The sequence below is a fragment of the Vanessa tameamea genome, chromosome 21, assembly GCF_037043105.1.
Source record: "Vanessa tameamea isolate UH-Manoa-2023 chromosome 21, ilVanTame1 primary haplotype, whole genome shotgun sequence".
Taxonomy (NCBI): Eukaryota; Metazoa; Arthropoda; class Insecta; order Lepidoptera; family Nymphalidae; genus Vanessa; species Vanessa tameamea.
In genome coordinates, this window is record NC_087329.1 from 4,360,360 (window position 1) to 4,377,766 (window position 17,407).

General features: G+C 30.8%; 5 protein-coding genes across 5 annotated transcripts; 3 read left to right on the forward strand and 2 right to left on the reverse strand.

The window, feature by feature from the left end:
• Positions 1–2,154: 2,154 nt before the first annotated feature.
• Positions 2,155–3,614, forward strand: LOC113404663 (synaptosomal-associated protein 29). The gene has a single exon (XM_026645618.2). It carries the CDS (start codon positions 2,383–2,385, stop codon positions 3,178–3,180), a length of 798 nt encoding a protein of 265 aa, XP_026501403.1. The 5' UTR covers positions 2,155–2,382; the 3' UTR covers positions 3,181–3,614.
• Positions 3,615–3,969: 355 nt separating this feature from the next.
• On the reverse strand, positions 3,970–5,665 carry LOC113404662 (gastrula zinc finger protein XlCGF46.1-like). Its single transcript, XM_026645617.2, has 2 exons — positions 5,199–5,665; positions 3,970–5,119 (listed from the first exon to the last, which is right to left on the reverse strand). Exons 1-2 carry the CDS (start codon positions 5,367–5,369, stop codon positions 4,085–4,087), a joined length of 1,206 nt encoding a protein of 401 aa, XP_026501402.2. The 5' UTR covers positions 5,370–5,665; the 3' UTR covers positions 3,970–4,084.
• A 1,264-nt stretch (positions 5,666–6,929) lies between these two features.
• LOC113404661 (eukaryotic translation initiation factor 3 subunit C) lies at positions 6,930–12,081 on the forward strand. The gene is made up of 7 exons (XM_026645616.2): positions 6,930–7,072; positions 7,220–7,337; positions 8,350–8,767; positions 8,926–9,305; positions 9,386–10,669; positions 10,743–11,036; positions 11,147–12,081. Exons 2-7 carry the CDS (start codon positions 7,245–7,247, stop codon positions 11,315–11,317), a joined length of 2,640 nt encoding a protein of 879 aa, XP_026501401.1. The 5' UTR covers positions 6,930–7,072; positions 7,220–7,244; the 3' UTR covers positions 11,318–12,081.
• Positions 12,082–12,736: 655 nt separating this feature from the next.
• On the forward strand, positions 12,737–14,897 carry LOC113404605 (ubiquitin-conjugating enzyme E2 L3). The gene is made up of 4 exons (XM_026645535.2): positions 12,737–12,949; positions 13,132–13,227; positions 13,305–13,491; positions 13,563–14,897. Exons 1-4 carry the CDS (start codon positions 12,923–12,925, stop codon positions 13,715–13,717), a joined length of 465 nt encoding a protein of 154 aa, XP_026501320.1. The 5' UTR covers positions 12,737–12,922; the 3' UTR covers positions 13,718–14,897.
• Positions 14,898–14,939: 42 nt separating this feature from the next.
• On the reverse strand, positions 14,940–17,234 carry LOC113404604 (histone deacetylase 8-like). Its single transcript, XM_026645534.2, has 8 exons — positions 17,012–17,234; positions 16,723–16,912; positions 16,489–16,630; positions 16,301–16,407; positions 16,040–16,232; positions 15,793–15,965; positions 15,513–15,713; positions 14,940–15,162 (listed from the first exon to the last, which is right to left on the reverse strand). Exons 1-8 carry the CDS (start codon positions 17,201–17,203, stop codon positions 14,945–14,947), a joined length of 1,416 nt encoding a protein of 471 aa, XP_026501319.2. The 5' UTR covers positions 17,204–17,234; the 3' UTR covers positions 14,940–14,944.
• Positions 17,235–17,407: the final 173 nt, after the last annotated feature.

The window sequence follows — 17,407 nt, forward strand, 5'->3', positions numbered from 1 at the left end:
GTAGTGTATCCGTAACTGATAAATTTAGAGGATTAAAATTTGATGTCGTAAATAAACATATTTTAATACGCTTACATTGCAAACGCTGGCTGAACCCTACGAGATATGTAGATCAAAATAATGTACTACAGTATTGTACGCCTTAAAACATATGTATATGTCTATCCCTTAGAGATAGCCCACAATAATCATTTTTTATCCTATACTTCTTACGAAAAATAATGGGCAATGTATGAAGCGATTTTAATTCGTAAAACAGTCCAATTAAGTACCTTATTGTGTATTGTGCATTTTATATAGATAAATATGGCCTTTTACAGCATTTAATTTAAATGAATATTTTTGAAGATATTACAGATTTAAATAGCAAGTACATAGCGGTTTTTATTGTTTAATGACAAAAAAGCTTGGAACGTTGTATATAGACATTCTGTACTATATTTAGTATCAGCATTGCACCCGTGCGAAGCCGGGGTGGGTCGCTAGTTAATATATATAATATTTTTGTATCCCAGGAAATATATTGTCTCAAAAAACGAATTACAAAGTCCACGATGCTGTCTTATCACAGCATGTTATAAAATAAAGTACCCCGCTTTTTATCTTTTATCTGTCCGTCTGAACGTAATAAACTCAAAATCTACCGATCGCATTTTCGTATGATTTTTGCAATAGACGGAATGATTCATGAAGAAGGCAAAATGGATAAAATATGTAAATTTTTAGATATATAAAAAAAACCGTGCCAATGTGCTGGCTGGGAGTAAATCACGAACCTAAAGCAGTTTTGTTAACACATCAATTACCTACTTCTATAGAATAATTTAATGAGCTATTATCATATATAATCACATAGTTAATTTATCTATTATTCAAAAGAAGTATAAATAAGTAGAATATCGTAAAACATTAAAACCAACAGCTAAACAAAGGTTGAAACTATCATAATGGCTTCACTTTGGGTAGCGTCTGTGCATATCTGTAGAAAACGGCATGCCTTATCATTTTATTTGAAGTCTAAGCGTTAATCGCAATACATTATATTCCATAGGAACAGGAGTTGTATTTTCAAGAATGTGCCATCCCAGAAACAAGAAATTAACTCATACAGATTCTTTATCATCCAGTTACATTTAATTTTTTGGTAGGACTATGCAAGCCTACAAATAAACAGGCCCATTTGAGACAACAACAAATTGTACCGCCAAAAAAAATCTTAAGTATCGTTGCGTTCTGGTTGGAAAGTTGAGTAATATATGCATCAATTTTTAATATATGTTGAGTAATATAAGAACTCTTAAGGTTGGTGGCACAATGGCGATGGTAATATATCTAATATTGCCAATTCTTAATTAATTGGGCGGTGGTAACCACTTACTATGGCCCTGGTGGCCCATTTGCGAGTCTGGCTAAGTTATTAATTTAAAAACATATATCAGCTGGTTCAAAATATTCCCTTAACCTAATCTTCTATAAATATAATGGTTATTTTTTTCTTTGTATCGCTATGAGACTATGACCAATTGATGCGGAATCGTATGTTATTGGTTATTAATTTTTTGAATTCCGTTTTTTTCCCTCATTTTTATTTTATGTTAAGCCACCAACAGCTAGTTCAATTTTCATATATGACGGCGTATCTATGTAGAGTATCTTGTTACTATGTATATAGCACATCGCGTAATGTAGCAAAACAGCCATGCATAGATAATGCATATAAACTGCAACAGCCATGGTAAGGTAGTGTGTTAGAAGTGTTTTAATAGACTGATACATCTATAAAAACCATTTTGAGTTTTGATGAAGGATAAGTTATCAATAGTTTTTATACACGTCAATATTAATAACGAGATTTCGAAAAATCCAGTTAATTGGCTAGTAATATCGCATTTTATGAATATGAAAAGTCACCAAATATTTATAGATCTATTCACTGACGAAGGCGCGACCTTACATATTAAATTGATTTATTTATTATGAAATTAATGTACAGATATAATCTATTTACAAATACTGTACACAATGTGGACTACGGAAATTATCGCGTATTGTGGACTCCACGCGTGTAGCATTCATCTTCAAGATATAATCCCGATAATCTGTGGTTAGTCGTATACATTTTTGCTACATTTTATTAGTGATCTGTGGACCAAAGAGAACAGAATGACTACGTTTTACTGTGGACTTTATGGTTATTATTACTAATAACAAGGCATAGGCAAATAGTGATTAGTGATTACAAACCCTTTGTGTAGTGAAACATTAGACTGTTAAATTTACTAAAGTTTTATATTTCTTACTTTGTGATGTTAAATTATAACTACTTATAATATTCGTTTATTAAGATCAGTTCAGTAGAAACTAAGAAACGGACATTTAACAATGGCAGGCCACAGATACATCAGTAACACGACAAATCTATTTGAGGATGACGACGTAGACGACGATACCTTTGTTAATAGTTATAGATCAAGAATTCCACCACCACAACCAAAACCATCACCATCGCCTTACGTTGCCGAATTAGAAAGGCAAAGACAAACTATGTTAGAGAAACAGAAAGAGATCGAACAGCGTACACTAGATTCCTCGGTTAGAAGTATAGGTTTGTTGCGTGAATCTGAGCAAATTGGGATTGCAACTGCTGAAGAACTCACTCGCCAACGCGAGCAACTTCAAAACACTAATAGAAGACTCGACGAAATTAACACAAACTTGAGCTATAGTCAAAAACACCTAAACGGTATTAAATCAGTTTTTTATGGGTTTAAGAACTATTTGTCGGGTAAATCGGACCAAACGCCTACTAAGAGTCAAGTATCTCTAAGTTCCAGTAGTTCAAAAGCAGGAAATAGTAGCAGAGTAGATGATACCTTATACAGCATGAGTGCCAGTGAAACTGACAATTTTACAAATCACCCGTCAACTCGTCTGAGAGGACTTAACCAGCAAGTATCCGCTGAACCAATATCAGATACTCAGCGCATAAACAAAATGTTAGATGCAAACTTAGATGAGATGGTAACTCACATTTCAAGATTAAAAGGACTGGGAATGGCTCTTGGAGATGAAATTGAGCAACAGAATCATCTTATAGATGAAATCCATGATAAAGTTGATGTTGCAGATATAAAAATTGGTCATCAAAATAAGCAAATGAACAAACTTTTAGGGCAATAATTAGTGTCTTCCATACTGTAAACTTTTCAAAGAGAACATTAATGTCCTATTTGTATAGAAGTATATTAAGTTTGTTTATGATAAAAAAAAGAATTTTATAATATATATTATTAATTATAAATACACTTCATATATTAATAAATTAGGGGGTTACATTATGGATATACAGTAGAGGTTATATAATTCAAGTATAGTTCTAATTAAAAAGGAAAACAATGGTATTAAAATATTGTCAATGTCAAACAGTGTGGGTGTGTTATCTTGTAAATTAATTCCATTAACATGCATAAGCTTATCAATACAAATTACTGTAAAAAACTCCTTTTATAAATTAAACATAAGTATTAATGTATTTGTTAATAAGTTGTAACCATTGTTGGTAAATAAATATAAAAAATACACAAATCAAAGAAGACTTACGTAACTCAAAATGTAGACCGTAAAGAAGTAAAACTTTGTATTTAAATTTTCTCTTCAACAGTTTTATTTGTAATGTTTTATATTGATCATTGCATTCCTTTTTTTTTGTTAAATTAATTACAATGTTTATTAAAGTAAACTTGCATGCTTATGAAGGTGTAACTTTGTAATAAATTCCTTATAAATAAGTTTTTTTTTTATTTGATTACCAAGTACAAGTAAGTAAGATACAAATTGTATTATCAAAAACAAAATATTTGACAAACAAACCCAAGTGTGAAGTTGCTTTTTAATCTTTGAAGAAAATATCTTTTAACATTTAAGAAACAGATGAATAAATTGACAGGTAAAATAAAAATCTTTATTAGGTTAGCTTTATATTTATATTTCAATAATTATAAACTAATATTCAACATTATAAGGAAACTTTTTTAAGGGATGAAAGCATATTACAGCTAAGAAAAATTGCAATTACAAAAGCAATCTAATTTTTAGTATCATGTGCCCTCATGTGTTTTTGCAAAACTCTTTTATTTGATAGTTTTTTGTCACAAATACTGCATGAAACTTTTGTGTTTGCATGAGATTCCTTGTGGACTTTCAAACCTGAAGAAGTGGCAAATCCTTTGAAACATATATTACATTTGTGTGGTCTATCCACTGTGTGAGAATGAGCTATATGTACTACTAATGAATGTTTGGTAGCAAAGTTTCTATTGCAGTCTTTATACATGCAAACAAATGGCTTTGGCTTCTCTTGACCAAAATGACTCAGTCTATGAGCTCGCAAGTAAGATGCTCTGGTGTATGACTTAGAACAATCGGTACAAGGAAATTCTTTTAAACCTTTATGACTTTTAATATGCATCATTAAGGTTGACTTTGCTGTAAACCTTTTACCACATGTAACACAGACAAACAACTTCCGATTACTAGAATGTGCTACTCGAAAGTGCTCTTTCAATGATTGTCTAGACTTATATGTTTTATTACAAAAACCACACTTGAATTGGTTAACATCAATATGAGACAATAAGTGTTGCCTCAGCCCACTGGATGTGTGAAAACCTTTACCACATTTTGGGCACAGATATCTCTGAAAATCATTGTGCTTAGCCATGTGATACCTCAAGTTATGTACTCTCGTAAAGGATTTGGAACATAAACTACATGTGTATCTCTTGTCTCCCTCCTTTAAAGGAAGTCTTTCAGTAGATGCAATTTCAGTCACCGGAGGCAAAGGAGTGAGCTCCTTACTTTCAGATACTTCTGGCTCAAAATCAAGTGATGCATGATGACTAAAAAGAGGTACATCATATTCATGGTCCTGGTAAACAACATTTATATCTATTGAATCAATATCAGATCGAGGCAATTGGTTTGAAGTTGATCTGACTGTAAATATTTGAGAAAGAGTTACATTCGCTTTTAAGCAATTTAACTTAAAATTATAAGCAAGTAAAGCAGTAGATACACATGATGCACACATTCCTTGAGGCCAGTTTTCTTCATCATTATTCTGAAACAATGTAAAAATATAAGAATATAAAAAATTAACTAACAATTTCAAAGTGACTGGATGAATGAATGTTACATACTTCCAAACAATTTAAGAAAACCAATATATCAATTAGTTTAATTTTATTCATTTCGTGTTCAATCAAATCTTGAATATTCATAAACATGGTGGGATCATTAGCATCGAGTTCTCCTAAACACGTACGACATATGTTTTTTGTAAGACGTAAAATTAAACTTGTAAACTCCATGTTAGTGTTTTATTTTTATATTATGTTCAATATCACCGTATCATAAAACTCACTTCACCGCATTCTTACTTATAAGCTATAGAAAATAAAATCCATGTTTAATTTTCTTTAATCGTAGATTAATGAGTACTTATGTAGGTAACGTTATAGTAATAATCACTTTTTTTAATTAAACTCCTTAATTTTATATTTCTACATGTGAAATATTTCATTTAAATTAAAAAAGTGAAAACTTAGGCTACTAGTTTGACATTCCATAGCCATAGATTATATAATATACAACACACTGCAATTCAATATATGTAAACGATTTTATTCAATAAATGTGAAATTTAATCAGCATAAGTGTGGAAGCTACGTATATTTTGCCTAGCTCCAGTGATGCCAACTCCAACAGAATGATTACCCTAACGTCGATTAAAAAGCTTTAAAGTCTTTGTTTTACACCCTTTTTGAGAGGTAATTTCAATTTATATATTAAATATAATAATATTATTATGTATACTTTAGTATATATATACATTATACAGCTTTTGTATTTATACGGGTGTATTTCTAGATTTTTATACTTTTATTTTATTAATTGTTCAGTTGTTGTTGGAGGAAACCCCAAATTGCCATCTCTTCCGAAATCTATGAAGCGTACCATCTTGACTTTAAAGGAAACAATGCAATGGTGTATTAAAAATAATATTATAGGAGTTTTATTAATAATAATGTTCATATTATAAGTTTTGTGTGTGTTTTTAAAGACATATGTTATTAAAATATTACATGCTTAATATTGTTTACTTATTATAATTATGTTAAAGAACAGACATAAAACCTGAACAGATTTTTAGGTGCTAAAATATAAATAATATTTAAACATAAATTAACTACAGATGAAAATGTACACACATATTATTTGGCCAGTAACAGTTTTACAAATGTTACATTTATGTTTGTAATGTTACGTTTATTTTTATAATACAGTTATTCATTTGGTAACTTTATATATTTTTTATAGGATATTACTACACGGAGTCTTATCAGAACTAGATTAATTTAGTCCTGGGGATATATCCCCGGGGCCTCCATAGGAGAGATTTCTAAAACAAAGAAAAATCCAATTTCGACGAAAAAACATATTTAACATACATGTAGCAATAGCAAAACATTTCTCTATATTTCCTGTATTTTCCTATAAAAGTTTTTTTTATAAAGGATTGAAAGAAAGATTTAAAATATTTATAACGAGTAAAAGAAGTTTAATTTATTTCACATTAAATTGTTCAAACTGTCAATTATTTAATGTATTGATTAATTTATTTGGAAAATAATGAGGGATTAAACGCAGCTTATTCCATAATATTATAAGACTACAAGTTATTTGGAATATTATACTTATAGCTGTAAAGATTTTTCTTAGACTTGAAATAATATTTATTTCAATCGATGCTAACAAAAATTTAACATATTAGCAACTTTAACAATTTTAACACAAGCACTCCGCCACCAACTTTATCTGTATGAATAATTGTCTATGGACTTTTGAGTTAGCCTTAGCAAGTGGCAACTGGCAACTTTCTTATACCTTTTTGACGTGTTGAATGCGTCGTGGGTGAAAAGTTGATCTTTAAATCTTAATTATTTCCATATTAATGGAACAGTTTATTGTTAATGGTGTTTAAAATATATATTTAATTAATAAATTATATAAGGTAAAATATTTTATCGACTTACCAATGATATTATAACCTAAACTTGGAAAGTGATTAACGCACTAATTTACACATTAAAATTAAAAATGATTCAGTATCTTTTATTTTTTTACTGTTATATTTTTAAAATTAAAGATTTTATTTCAGTTAAACATTTATTACACGAATAATCATGAGTCGGTTCTTCGCTACTGGTACAGACTCTGAGTCTGAAAGCTCAACTGAAGAGGAGGTGATAGTTCGAGCGCCAGCACCGGTTTATACGGTAATCTTATATATATTTATTAAATTCATATGAAATTCACAGAGACTACAAAGACAAAACAATATATTCCAGTACCATATTGCTTGCTTATGATAGGTAAACTTGCAAACTATTATAGCAAAAATTAAATTTTAAAAATACTAAGAATGGATATTCTTCATTAAATAAAAATTAAATTCTGTATAATTGAATTTATTAAGTTTGTATAGTGTATGAGTGTTTGTTAAATATAAATAGTAAATTGCATAATTTTAACCTAAATTTCAGAATGTATATGTACATACTTGTTTTATTATGTTTAAAGATATATTAATTATTAATTAACTTATTCATGTGAAATTCACATAGATTTCATAGAAACAAAATAATCTCTTCTAGTACTATTGAAATATGAAATAGAAATTAGAGTATAACTGTTATTCTCTATAGAGGGATATTATTAGTAGTCTAATTAGAAAACCCAATAGTTGGACATAAGCCTATATTAAGCCTATGTTTAATATAAATCTTACATTTCTAAACTACTATAAATTCAGAATATGTTACTTACTTTTTTTTTGTCACAAAAAGAAGTAGAAACACAAAGGAATACAAGACAAGAATATAAGATAAATTGTATTTCATATTTCATGTAAACAGTGATATAATTGATAATTTTTTATTTATAAATTATATTGATGTTAAATAATTTAAAATACATCTCCCAAAAGCTATATATTAATTAAGGTATGAATTAAATCACCTAGCATCCAATTTATATGCACTCACATCTATAATAATATTACTCACAGTATCTACATATTTTTAATTCAATTTTATACAAGTATTCAAAGAAAATTTTTAGTGCAAGTACAATTTAAAATTACAGATAGAAATAATTTAACAGATAATTTAAATAAGAGAATACTAATACAGACAGTATTTAATTAATTGATAGTATTTTGGCTGATCCATCCATTTAGATACTAAAAATTATGTCAATATTTTGATTAAAACCATTTTTGTCTAACAGTTCAGTGACGATGAAGAAGAAACAAAGAGAGTTGTGCGGTCAATGAAAGAAAAGCGATATGAAGAATTAGAAGCTATAATTCATACTCTTCGCAACCATCGTAAGATTAAGGACTACTCGTCAGCTTTAGCTTCATTTGAAGAACTTCAGAGAGCTTATACTAGAGCTGCTCCTGTAGTTCTAAAGGAAGAGAATGGAATTGCTCCGAGGTTCTTTATCCGAGCCTTAACTGAATTAGATGATTGGGTCACTGGGGCTTGGAATGATAGGGATGCTAGAAAGGCCTTGTCTAAAGGGAACAGCAAGGCATTAACTTCCTTGAGACAAAAATTGAGGAAGTACACAAAAGACTTTGATGCTGAAATTTCTAAGTTTCGGGAAAATCCAGACATGCCTGATGATGATGATGAGCGTAAAGGTAATCATTAGTTTAGCTAGATTACTACGAAATTACTCCTGTTGTGTATATTATTAAATAAATAAGTAAAGTACTATTATTATATTAATATTTGTAAATCTGTCATTTTTATATAGTTATATTAATTATCCAATATTATTTTGGTTTTCCCACTTTAGATACCTCCTCGTCGGATGAGTCAGATGATGAGGATAAAGTAAAAGAAAAGCCAAGAATTGCTCGTTCTCCTGAGGCTCCTCGTAGACCCCCTCCTCAAGATGATGAGTCTTCTGATTCTATGGACTGGGGTTCAAGTTCATCTGATTCAAGCTCAAGCTCTGATGATGAGACACGTGGAGCTACCACTTTAAGGGAAAGATTTTTGAAACGTGCCACTGAAAGAGATGATGATGAAGAAAGGGATAGACGTCGTGTTAGGCGTGAAAGACGTGATCGTGCTGGTAAAATCAGTAAGAAGGATCAAGCTGATGATGGAGGTGAATGGGAGACTGTAAGAAAAGGTGCCGCTACATCTGATAAGCCCAAGATGTTTGCAAAGGTAATATTTTGATTTTATTATTTCAATTAATATAAATTTTATCCATAGGTATTCTATAATATTGTTTTTTCTCAATACAGGATAGTGATATTGATGCAGCTCTTGTGGTTAAAAAGTTAGGTGAAATTAGTGCTGCACGTGGTCGCAAGAGGACTGATCGTCGCGCCCAACTAGAACTACTTCATGAACTGCGTACCGTCGCGCAACAGCATAATCTCGGAGATGCTTTACAGCTTAAATTACGTGCTGCAACTGTTGCAGCACTCTTTGATTACAATCCTAAAGTTTCTGATGCAATGAAACCCGAATATTGGTCTAGACTTGTTGAAAATGTGGATCAGATGGTTACCCTTCTGCTTTCCCACGAAGATATGATGCTCAGTGAAACTATTACTGAAGACAATGAACAACTTGTCACTGCGCCATTTAAAGTACGTGGTTGTTTGCTTACAGCCTTAGAACGCCTAGATGATGAGTTCACTAAGCTATTGAAAGAATGTGATCCTCATTCAAATGAATATGTGGAAAGATTAAAAGACGAAGTGCGAGTTTCAACACTTATTGATCGTGTATGCCTAGTCGTAGAACGTGACGGAACACCGCAAGAAATTTGTCGCGCTTATCTTCGTAAAATTGATCATCTTTACTATAAATTTGATACACGTGCTATGAAAAAGGATCTTCAACCGGGTGAAGAAACTACTATTAAAAAGATGGAACGCTTATGCAAGTACATTTACGCAAACGATGACAGTGATCGTTTACGAACACGCGCCATTCTATCGCACATATACCATCATGCCCTGCATGATAACTGGTTCCAGGCAAGAGACCTCCTACTTATGTCTCATCTTCAAGAGAATGTTCAACACTCGGATCCGAGCACGCAGATATTATATAACCGTACGATGGCAAACTTGGGTCTATGCGCATTCCGTCGTGGTAATGTTAAGGAAGCTCACGGCTGTCTAGCCGAGCTCATGATGACCGGAAAACCTAAAGAGTTACTTGCTCAAGGTTTGTTACCGCAGCGTCAGCATGAACGTTCAAAGGAACAAGAAAAAATTGAAAAACAACGTCAAATGCCTTTCCACATGCATATCAACCTTGAGTTACTCGAATGCGTGTACTTAGTATCGGCTATGTTAATTGAAATCCCGTACATGGCAGCTCATGAATTTGACGCTAGACGTCGCATGATAAGTAAAACTTTTTACCAAAACTTGCGTGCCAGCGAACGTCAAGCTCTAGTTGGACCACCAGAGTCTATGCGTGAACATGCCGTGGCAGCCGCTAGGGCTATGCGGCGCGGTGATTGGCGTGCTTGCCTGAATTTCATTGTTAACGAGAAGATGAATGCCAAGGTAATAATAACTTAATTAAAATTGTTATCCGATGAAAACTTATTTGTTGTTACAAAATATCGTTTGATTTTAGGTATGGGATCTAATGGTTGGCGCTGATAACGTACGCGCAATGTTGGGCCGCCTTATTAGGGAGGAATCACTTCGCACTTACCTCTTTACATATGCGCATGTCTATGCGTCCCTGTCGCTCCGATCACTAGCAGACATGTTTGAAATGCCAAGACAGAGAGTACACTCTCTTGTGTCTAAAATGATTATCAATGAAGAGTTACTGGCTTCATTAGATGACCCAAGTGAATGTGCCATTTTACACCGCTCTGAACCAACAAGGATGCAAGCTCTAGCATTACAACTTGCAGATAAGGTTAGTTATATGAAGACAATTATTTTTATTTCGAACAATCACTGCAAAAGACTTGCAATTTTATAATTATGAATAGTATTATATTAACATTTTCTTACTTCATCACGCAGGTGGGCAATCTGGTCGACTCAAACGAGCGTATATTTGAGAAACAGGGGTCGTTCTTCCAACGAGGTGGGGCGCCACGGGGGGAGGGGCGCCAGCGCGAGCGTCCGCGCGACGGGTGGGGTCGGCGTCAGCGCAACCGTCGCCGCGACGACGAGCGCGGACACGAAGATTAATTCCTTTACACGGAACTCCTTACATCACCAACGGCTGCTGGAACATAAGAGGGAAAAAACGCCTACCCGATTTTACTTATTATAAGAAAAATCAAATGAATGACACAGGTTGCTCACATTCGAAACAAAATGAAAAAAGTATGGATTTAATTGAATCCAATATAATAGATAAAATACAAAATACATTCACTTTTGATGATTTCAATACAAACTGTGACATAAATAGTAAAACGATAGAGGAAATATGTAAAATAGATCCTAAAATGAATATTGCACCTGCTGTCTATCTGTCTGCAAATGATATCTTATATTTCTCCCGCCTGTCTTGCTTATATTTTATACATTATATGTATTATGATTGTAAGGAACCCACAATAAAAGTTCTTGTAACAAATTTATTTTACAGAGGCGTATTGCGCTCTTCCGACTGTTTGTTTGAGAAAAATGAAATAACATTTACTACTAAATCATAAGGTCAAACTACAAAAAAAATTTGGAAAATGTTCTATAGTACTTACGAAGTATCTTTTTACGATTTAATGTGTTACATCAGTGTCTTGCATCCGTATATGTTTTCCACATCTTGTAGAATCGTAAAATGGATTTTTATACAAAAATGTTATTGCATTAAACACATCAACCACGCAGTGCGGAAGAGCGCTATAAAAGTAAAATGTGTATCAAAGTTATTCATGCCCCTAATGGAGCATAAGAAATGATGTTTTAAAAAATATATGTATGGTATAAATTATGTATCAGAATAATTTTGTTTCATTTCTGTCGTAATAAATTAAAACCTATAATTAGGATAAGTTTTATTTTAAGCCATTAAAACGTTTCATCTTTTCATTAAATCTGTAATAAACCCGTGTCCAGACGTTTGTTAAAAATTAATGATAATTTTTGATATTTTTTTAATATTTAATTTTCGATATTGCTATATCATACGCCCTTAAATAGATGAACTGAAATAATCTATAGATATTTTTTTTGTATGTGTTTAAATGATATTTAAATGGCCCTTTTCGGACCACCGCGCTCATTCTCTAGTCTACAATCTACCTATATCGAACAGCAACATATCAACAGAAGAATCTTTGGAATCTATGGGTATGGAATTTCAGATCTCGTTATGGATACGGACTTATGAATTTATTTATTATACATTTCATGTTGATTTTTGGCCAGAAAATATTAATATTGTGATCCTTGCGAAATCACCACAAAGAAATGTGAAATGTTGCAAGAGCTATATATGTATATATAATACCTATTTATTCATGTTCAATAGCTTGTATTGATCGCATTGGTAAATTTCCAGCTTAAATGCATATTTTACGTGTTTAAAAAATCATAGTAAAATGTTTTAATAATAATTTGTCATCAATCAGAGTTAATGCTTATAACGAAACGGGATTTAATGATGGCGGCCATCGAATTTGCAGCGGGACGGAGGTGAACATATCACTGACATTTTAATGAGTCATATTTTCGGTGTTACGAACTATGTTGTTTATGCGGATATCTACTTAAAGCTGCGTTAATTTAAAAGATTTAATATATTTAGTATAATATTATTGAAATCGGTTAACTCAATTAAATACAATGGCTGCAACCCGAAGACTACAAAAGGTATTACTACTAAATATATGTTATAGTACTTATCTTGATAGGTAATCGAAAATATTCCGATAGTAAAATTAAAAAAAAGTATGTATTACAAAATATATTACAATACTTCTACAAACTTCTAGTAACATTTTGGAGTTTTCGTAAGTAGGACTAAATTATTTGACGACACACTTAACTTTCAGGAACTAAATGATATAAGACAGTCAGGACTGAAATCATTTAGAGACATCCAAGTTGATGAGTCAAATATCCTGACATGGCAGGGATTAATTGTTCCAGTGAGTTTCCACATTATATTTATGAAATAAATATGCTATAATCTAATCAGATATATTAATAATAATTAATATTTTAGGACAACCCTCCCTATAACAAAGGTGCATTTCGTATTGAGATTAACTTTCCTGCTGAATATCCATTCAAACCTCCTAAAATAAGTTTTAAGACAAAAATCTATCACCCAAATATTGATGAGAAAGGCCAGGTTTGTCTTCCCATTATCAGTGCTGAGAATTGGAAGCCTGCTACAAAGACTGATCAAGGTAAGATAGATTTTAGGATTCTAATGTATTTTATTGTGATAAATGTTATTTTTATTGTGTTTTGTTTTTAGTAATTCAAGCTCTAGTTGCTCTTGTTAATGACCCTGAGCCCGAACATCCCCTGCGTGCTGAGCTTGCTGAGGAATTTCTCAAAGATAGAAAAAAGTTTACAAAGAATGCAGAAGAATTTACTAAAAAGCATAGTGAAAAGCGGCCTACAGATTAAATATGTCATTTCATTGAATTTACAGCACTTATACATCTAATATAACTGGAGTACTTGTTATGGTGTCTTCTATTGCTGAGTTTGGCTATTTGTGACAATACTTGCATTTTACCTAAACCATTTTATTACATGATTAATAAATGTCAATAATAGAATAAGGGCTGCTTTTTATGTTTAATCAATCAATTATATATAAGATGGATGTTGATTTCAGTACCAAATTAAAATATATAACAATCACTGTTTTCTTCCAATACAAGTTCTCTAATTAAATTAGAAAAAAAAAATTAAGAATGCTGTAATTTCAAAATATGTTATGCTACAAGATATACTTTTAAGATCGACACACATTGCTTGCAAAATTTAAGCACCAATAATATGAACAAAGAATTTTTTGCCAATTACTGTCTATAGATATGCTTATCAGAATTATTGGACAGAATTCTAATTTATAAGATTCAATTAAAATGAAAAACATTTTAGTTTTATTTGCTTGATATTTAATTTTTATTTACCTGTTTAAAAAACAAAAAAATTGGCTAAACTTTAAATTAAGAAATATATGATCATAGTGACACTTGAAGGTTTCATTATTTCTAAATTATGTAGTATCTAAATTTAATGTCCCTCATTCTTATTTATTTCATTTGATATTGAACATCTATGATGTTTTTATATTGTTCAATGTGTAATATTTCTATAAATTAATAAATAAGTGAAAGTTATAAAGCCAATAAAAATAATCATACAGCTTGAACTTTAGTTATTTTTTTTATGACAAAAAAACTTGAGGTTATTCATTATCATTTTCCAGTCATTGACCTTGTCTATATTTTTACTGTTCCAGGTATATATTTAGAATGTTTCTTTTAAAAAAGCATTTAAAAACTGTATTATAGATTATTTTATTATGCAAATGGTCTTCAAAGTTTAATATTGTTTGTTAGTGTTTTACTAGTGTGCACTTGTTGAAATGGTCATATGATTTATATATTAATCTATCAATTTTCAATAAGGTGTATTTTAACAACTTTAAGATTGTTATTTAATATAACATGCAAATGGGTTATCTATATTTATTTCCAGATTACAATTTTCCTCATTAAAATCTATGTATCAGTTATAGGTTGCTGAGTATTCAGTAAGAGAATTTGAAATATATATATTTTTTAATTTATCATTTTATAATTTATATATCTTCCAATATTTCCCTATTACTTCAATCATTTAATCAATGAAGTCGTACACATCAATGGAATTTGTTAATTTATTATCACAATTCACTATAATAGAAGCTTTTTCTTTTACATTTTTTAAAACTAATTGTTTTTTTAATATAGAATCTCTTTTTGCTTCATGTGAATTATCTAATTCTGTTTTTCTTCGTTTTGTAATGGGCTCTTTGTTTTCATCTTCATTATGACTTAAATACCGATATAAAGTTCCTGCAACATAAATATCTCACAATTAACTTACTGCCTACTAATATCAATATTATGGCTTAATTTGACTTAATATGTATAAAATCTAAGCAAAAACAAGCACAGAAAGTTAATTTTTTCATTATATTTATACCGAACAACATTTTAGCAATTTTATACTCTTTATTATATATTATGTATATTTGCAGAAAACTGTTTCAAAATTAAATTATATATGTGTTTCCTTTTCAAACTCTTTTACTGATTAGAATAAAGTTACTATTTTTAATATATGATCTTGTGCATTTAAAGAACAATGTTTTGTAAGTTATCAAAAAGTATTTTAATTAAAAATGGAAATCAAAAATTTATACCTTTTATAGTAGTGATACATTCATCAATATAATTTTTTGAATTTAGATCTTTAGTCAATAATGGCCGTATATTTAAAGTATAATCACTACCATATTTTGTCCAAAAACTATGTTCTGGGATATTATCATCTAATTTGACTTCTATGACTAGTGCAGTGATTGAAGTCCACAATCTAGCTGCATTAGCATGGTTATAACCACCTGAAAAAAAAAAAACAATCAAACAAGTTAATTTTGATACTAATCCTACAAATGTATATTAAATATTTTAAGTATTTACCTCCCCCTAAAAGCAGTGTAGGTTTCATTTCATTAAGAACTTTTTTAATACATAAACAATATCCATCCAAAGTGAGACCTGCACCGCCATGCGGATCCCTAGCAAGAGCATCAGCACCACATTGAATTACTATTGCATCAGGCAGAAAACATGAATATACCATTGTGAATACACTGAAAGAACAAAACATGTAAAAACTACTCATATTTTTTTTTATTCCATATATATGCTAGCATTTGAAGCTTACCTATCAAAAGTATTCACAAATGTATCATCAGAGTATAAGGCATGGAGTGGAATATTACAAGTATAACCTTTGCCATTTAATCTCCCTATGTCTTCAATATTGCCACTACCAGGATAAAATCCTGGTTCATATTTGTGGAATGACAAAGTAAACACAGATTTACTTAAATTGTAAGCATCTTGAACTCCATTTCCTAATAAGAAGATCATTTTGAATTATGTATATTATTTATAATTATGATATGCAAATTAAACTATTTACCATGATGAACATCCAAATCTATATAAAGTATTTTTGAAAATGTTGTCCTCAGTTTTTCAATAGCGATAACTATATCATTTATATAACAAAACCCTTCTGCCCCATATCTGAAACATTTGTCTATTACTTGATTATAATTAACTAATTTCAATTCTATACAAATTACTTATAGATTTTGAATTAGGTACTTTTGAGCATGATGCCATCCTCCACACCAGTTCATAGCTACATCTGCCATATTCATTACAAGACATTTTGCAGCTGTTAGTGAACCTCCTGCTATTGTGGAAACAATGTTATACATATCAGACACGGGAGGACAGTCATATCCTGAAAAAAATATATCATATTATTTATTAATTTTCATCATCATTAAAACTTTCTTATGAGAATATTTTAGTAAAGTAATAAAATATATTTACCTAAACCAAATTTTTCATCTTTAGCGGTAACTACGTAGTCGTCTTCTATATGAGTAAAACTTTTCAAATGATCCAAATATAAGTCAGAATGAAAAAGTTTCAATTCAGAGTAACTAGCCGACTGAGATCGAATTACTTTTACTTGGTCTAAAAGACCATATGCCGTTATAAGACTATGAACCATCGAAGCCTGTAATATAAAATTTCAGGAAATATTAATTTTAAAAGTTAGTATCAAAATTCAAAACATTGAGCATAAGATAACAGTAAAAGAAAGAATATAACTAACTCGACCGAGTACAGCCGGTAACCGATCGCTGAATTCTATTAAATCTTGTTCCCAAATATACGCTACTTTTCTTTTATTCATAATTTGATATTTTAAATATTGAACCAATAAACAACAAAAACTTTTCAAAGTTTTTATATGTTTTTGACAGTCGATACTCGACAGATAATCGAACACGGATGGCGCGAACATTGAATTTGAACAAATGTCAAATATAACCACGCTAAAGCGCTTTCACATGTACGCGTGTGCATTACAGAGTACAAAACCATTAAGTTTTAAGTGCACGGGCTAGGGAGTGGATTAGTCTATGGCGAGTACAAAGTGAATACTTGATGACTATTGACTAAGTAGTGAATTAGTGAGTTAGTGACTATTAGTAGTGGCATAGTGCCA

Coding starts and splice junctions, on each gene's coding strand:
- LOC113404663 (XM_026645618.2), top strand. CDS start 2,383: ATGGCAGGCCACAGATACATCAGTAACACGACAAATCTATTTGAGGAT.
- LOC113404662 (XM_026645617.2), bottom strand. CDS start 5,369: ATGGAGTTTACAAGTTTAATTTTACGTCTTACAAAAAACATATGTCGT. Junction 5,120..5,198: donor TTTTCTTAAATTGTTTGGAA/GTATGTAACATT, acceptor ACATTGTTTCAG/AATAATGATGAAGAAAACTG.
- LOC113404661 (XM_026645616.2), top strand. CDS start 7,245: ATGAGTCGGTTCTTCGCTACTGGTACAGACTCTGAGTCTGAAAGCTCA. Junction 8,768..8,925: donor TGATGATGATGAGCGTAAAG/GTAATCATTAGT, acceptor TTCCCACTTTAG/ATACCTCCTCGTCGGATGAG. Junction 11,037..11,146: donor CATTACAACTTGCAGATAAG/GTTAGTTATATG, acceptor TTCATCACGCAG/GTGGGCAATCTGGTCGACTC.
- LOC113404605 (XM_026645535.2), top strand. CDS start 12,923: ATGGCTGCAACCCGAAGACTACAAAAG. Junction 12,950..13,131: donor CAACCCGAAGACTACAAAAG/GTATTACTACTA, acceptor CTTAACTTTCAG/GAACTAAATGATATAAGACA. Junction 13,228..13,304: donor GGCAGGGATTAATTGTTCCA/GTGAGTTTCCAC, acceptor TTAATATTTTAG/GACAACCCTCCCTATAACAA.
- LOC113404604 (XM_026645534.2), bottom strand. CDS start 17,203: ATGTTCGCGCCATCCGTGTTCGATTATCTGTCGAGTATCGACTGTCAA. Junction 16,233..16,300: donor AGATTTGGATGTTCATCATG/GTAAATAGTTTA, acceptor TCTTCTTATTAG/GAAATGGAGTTCAAGATGCT. Junction 15,714..15,792: donor TACACTGCTTTTAGGGGGAG/GTAAATACTTAA, acceptor TTTTTTTTTCAG/GTGGTTATAACCATGCTAAT.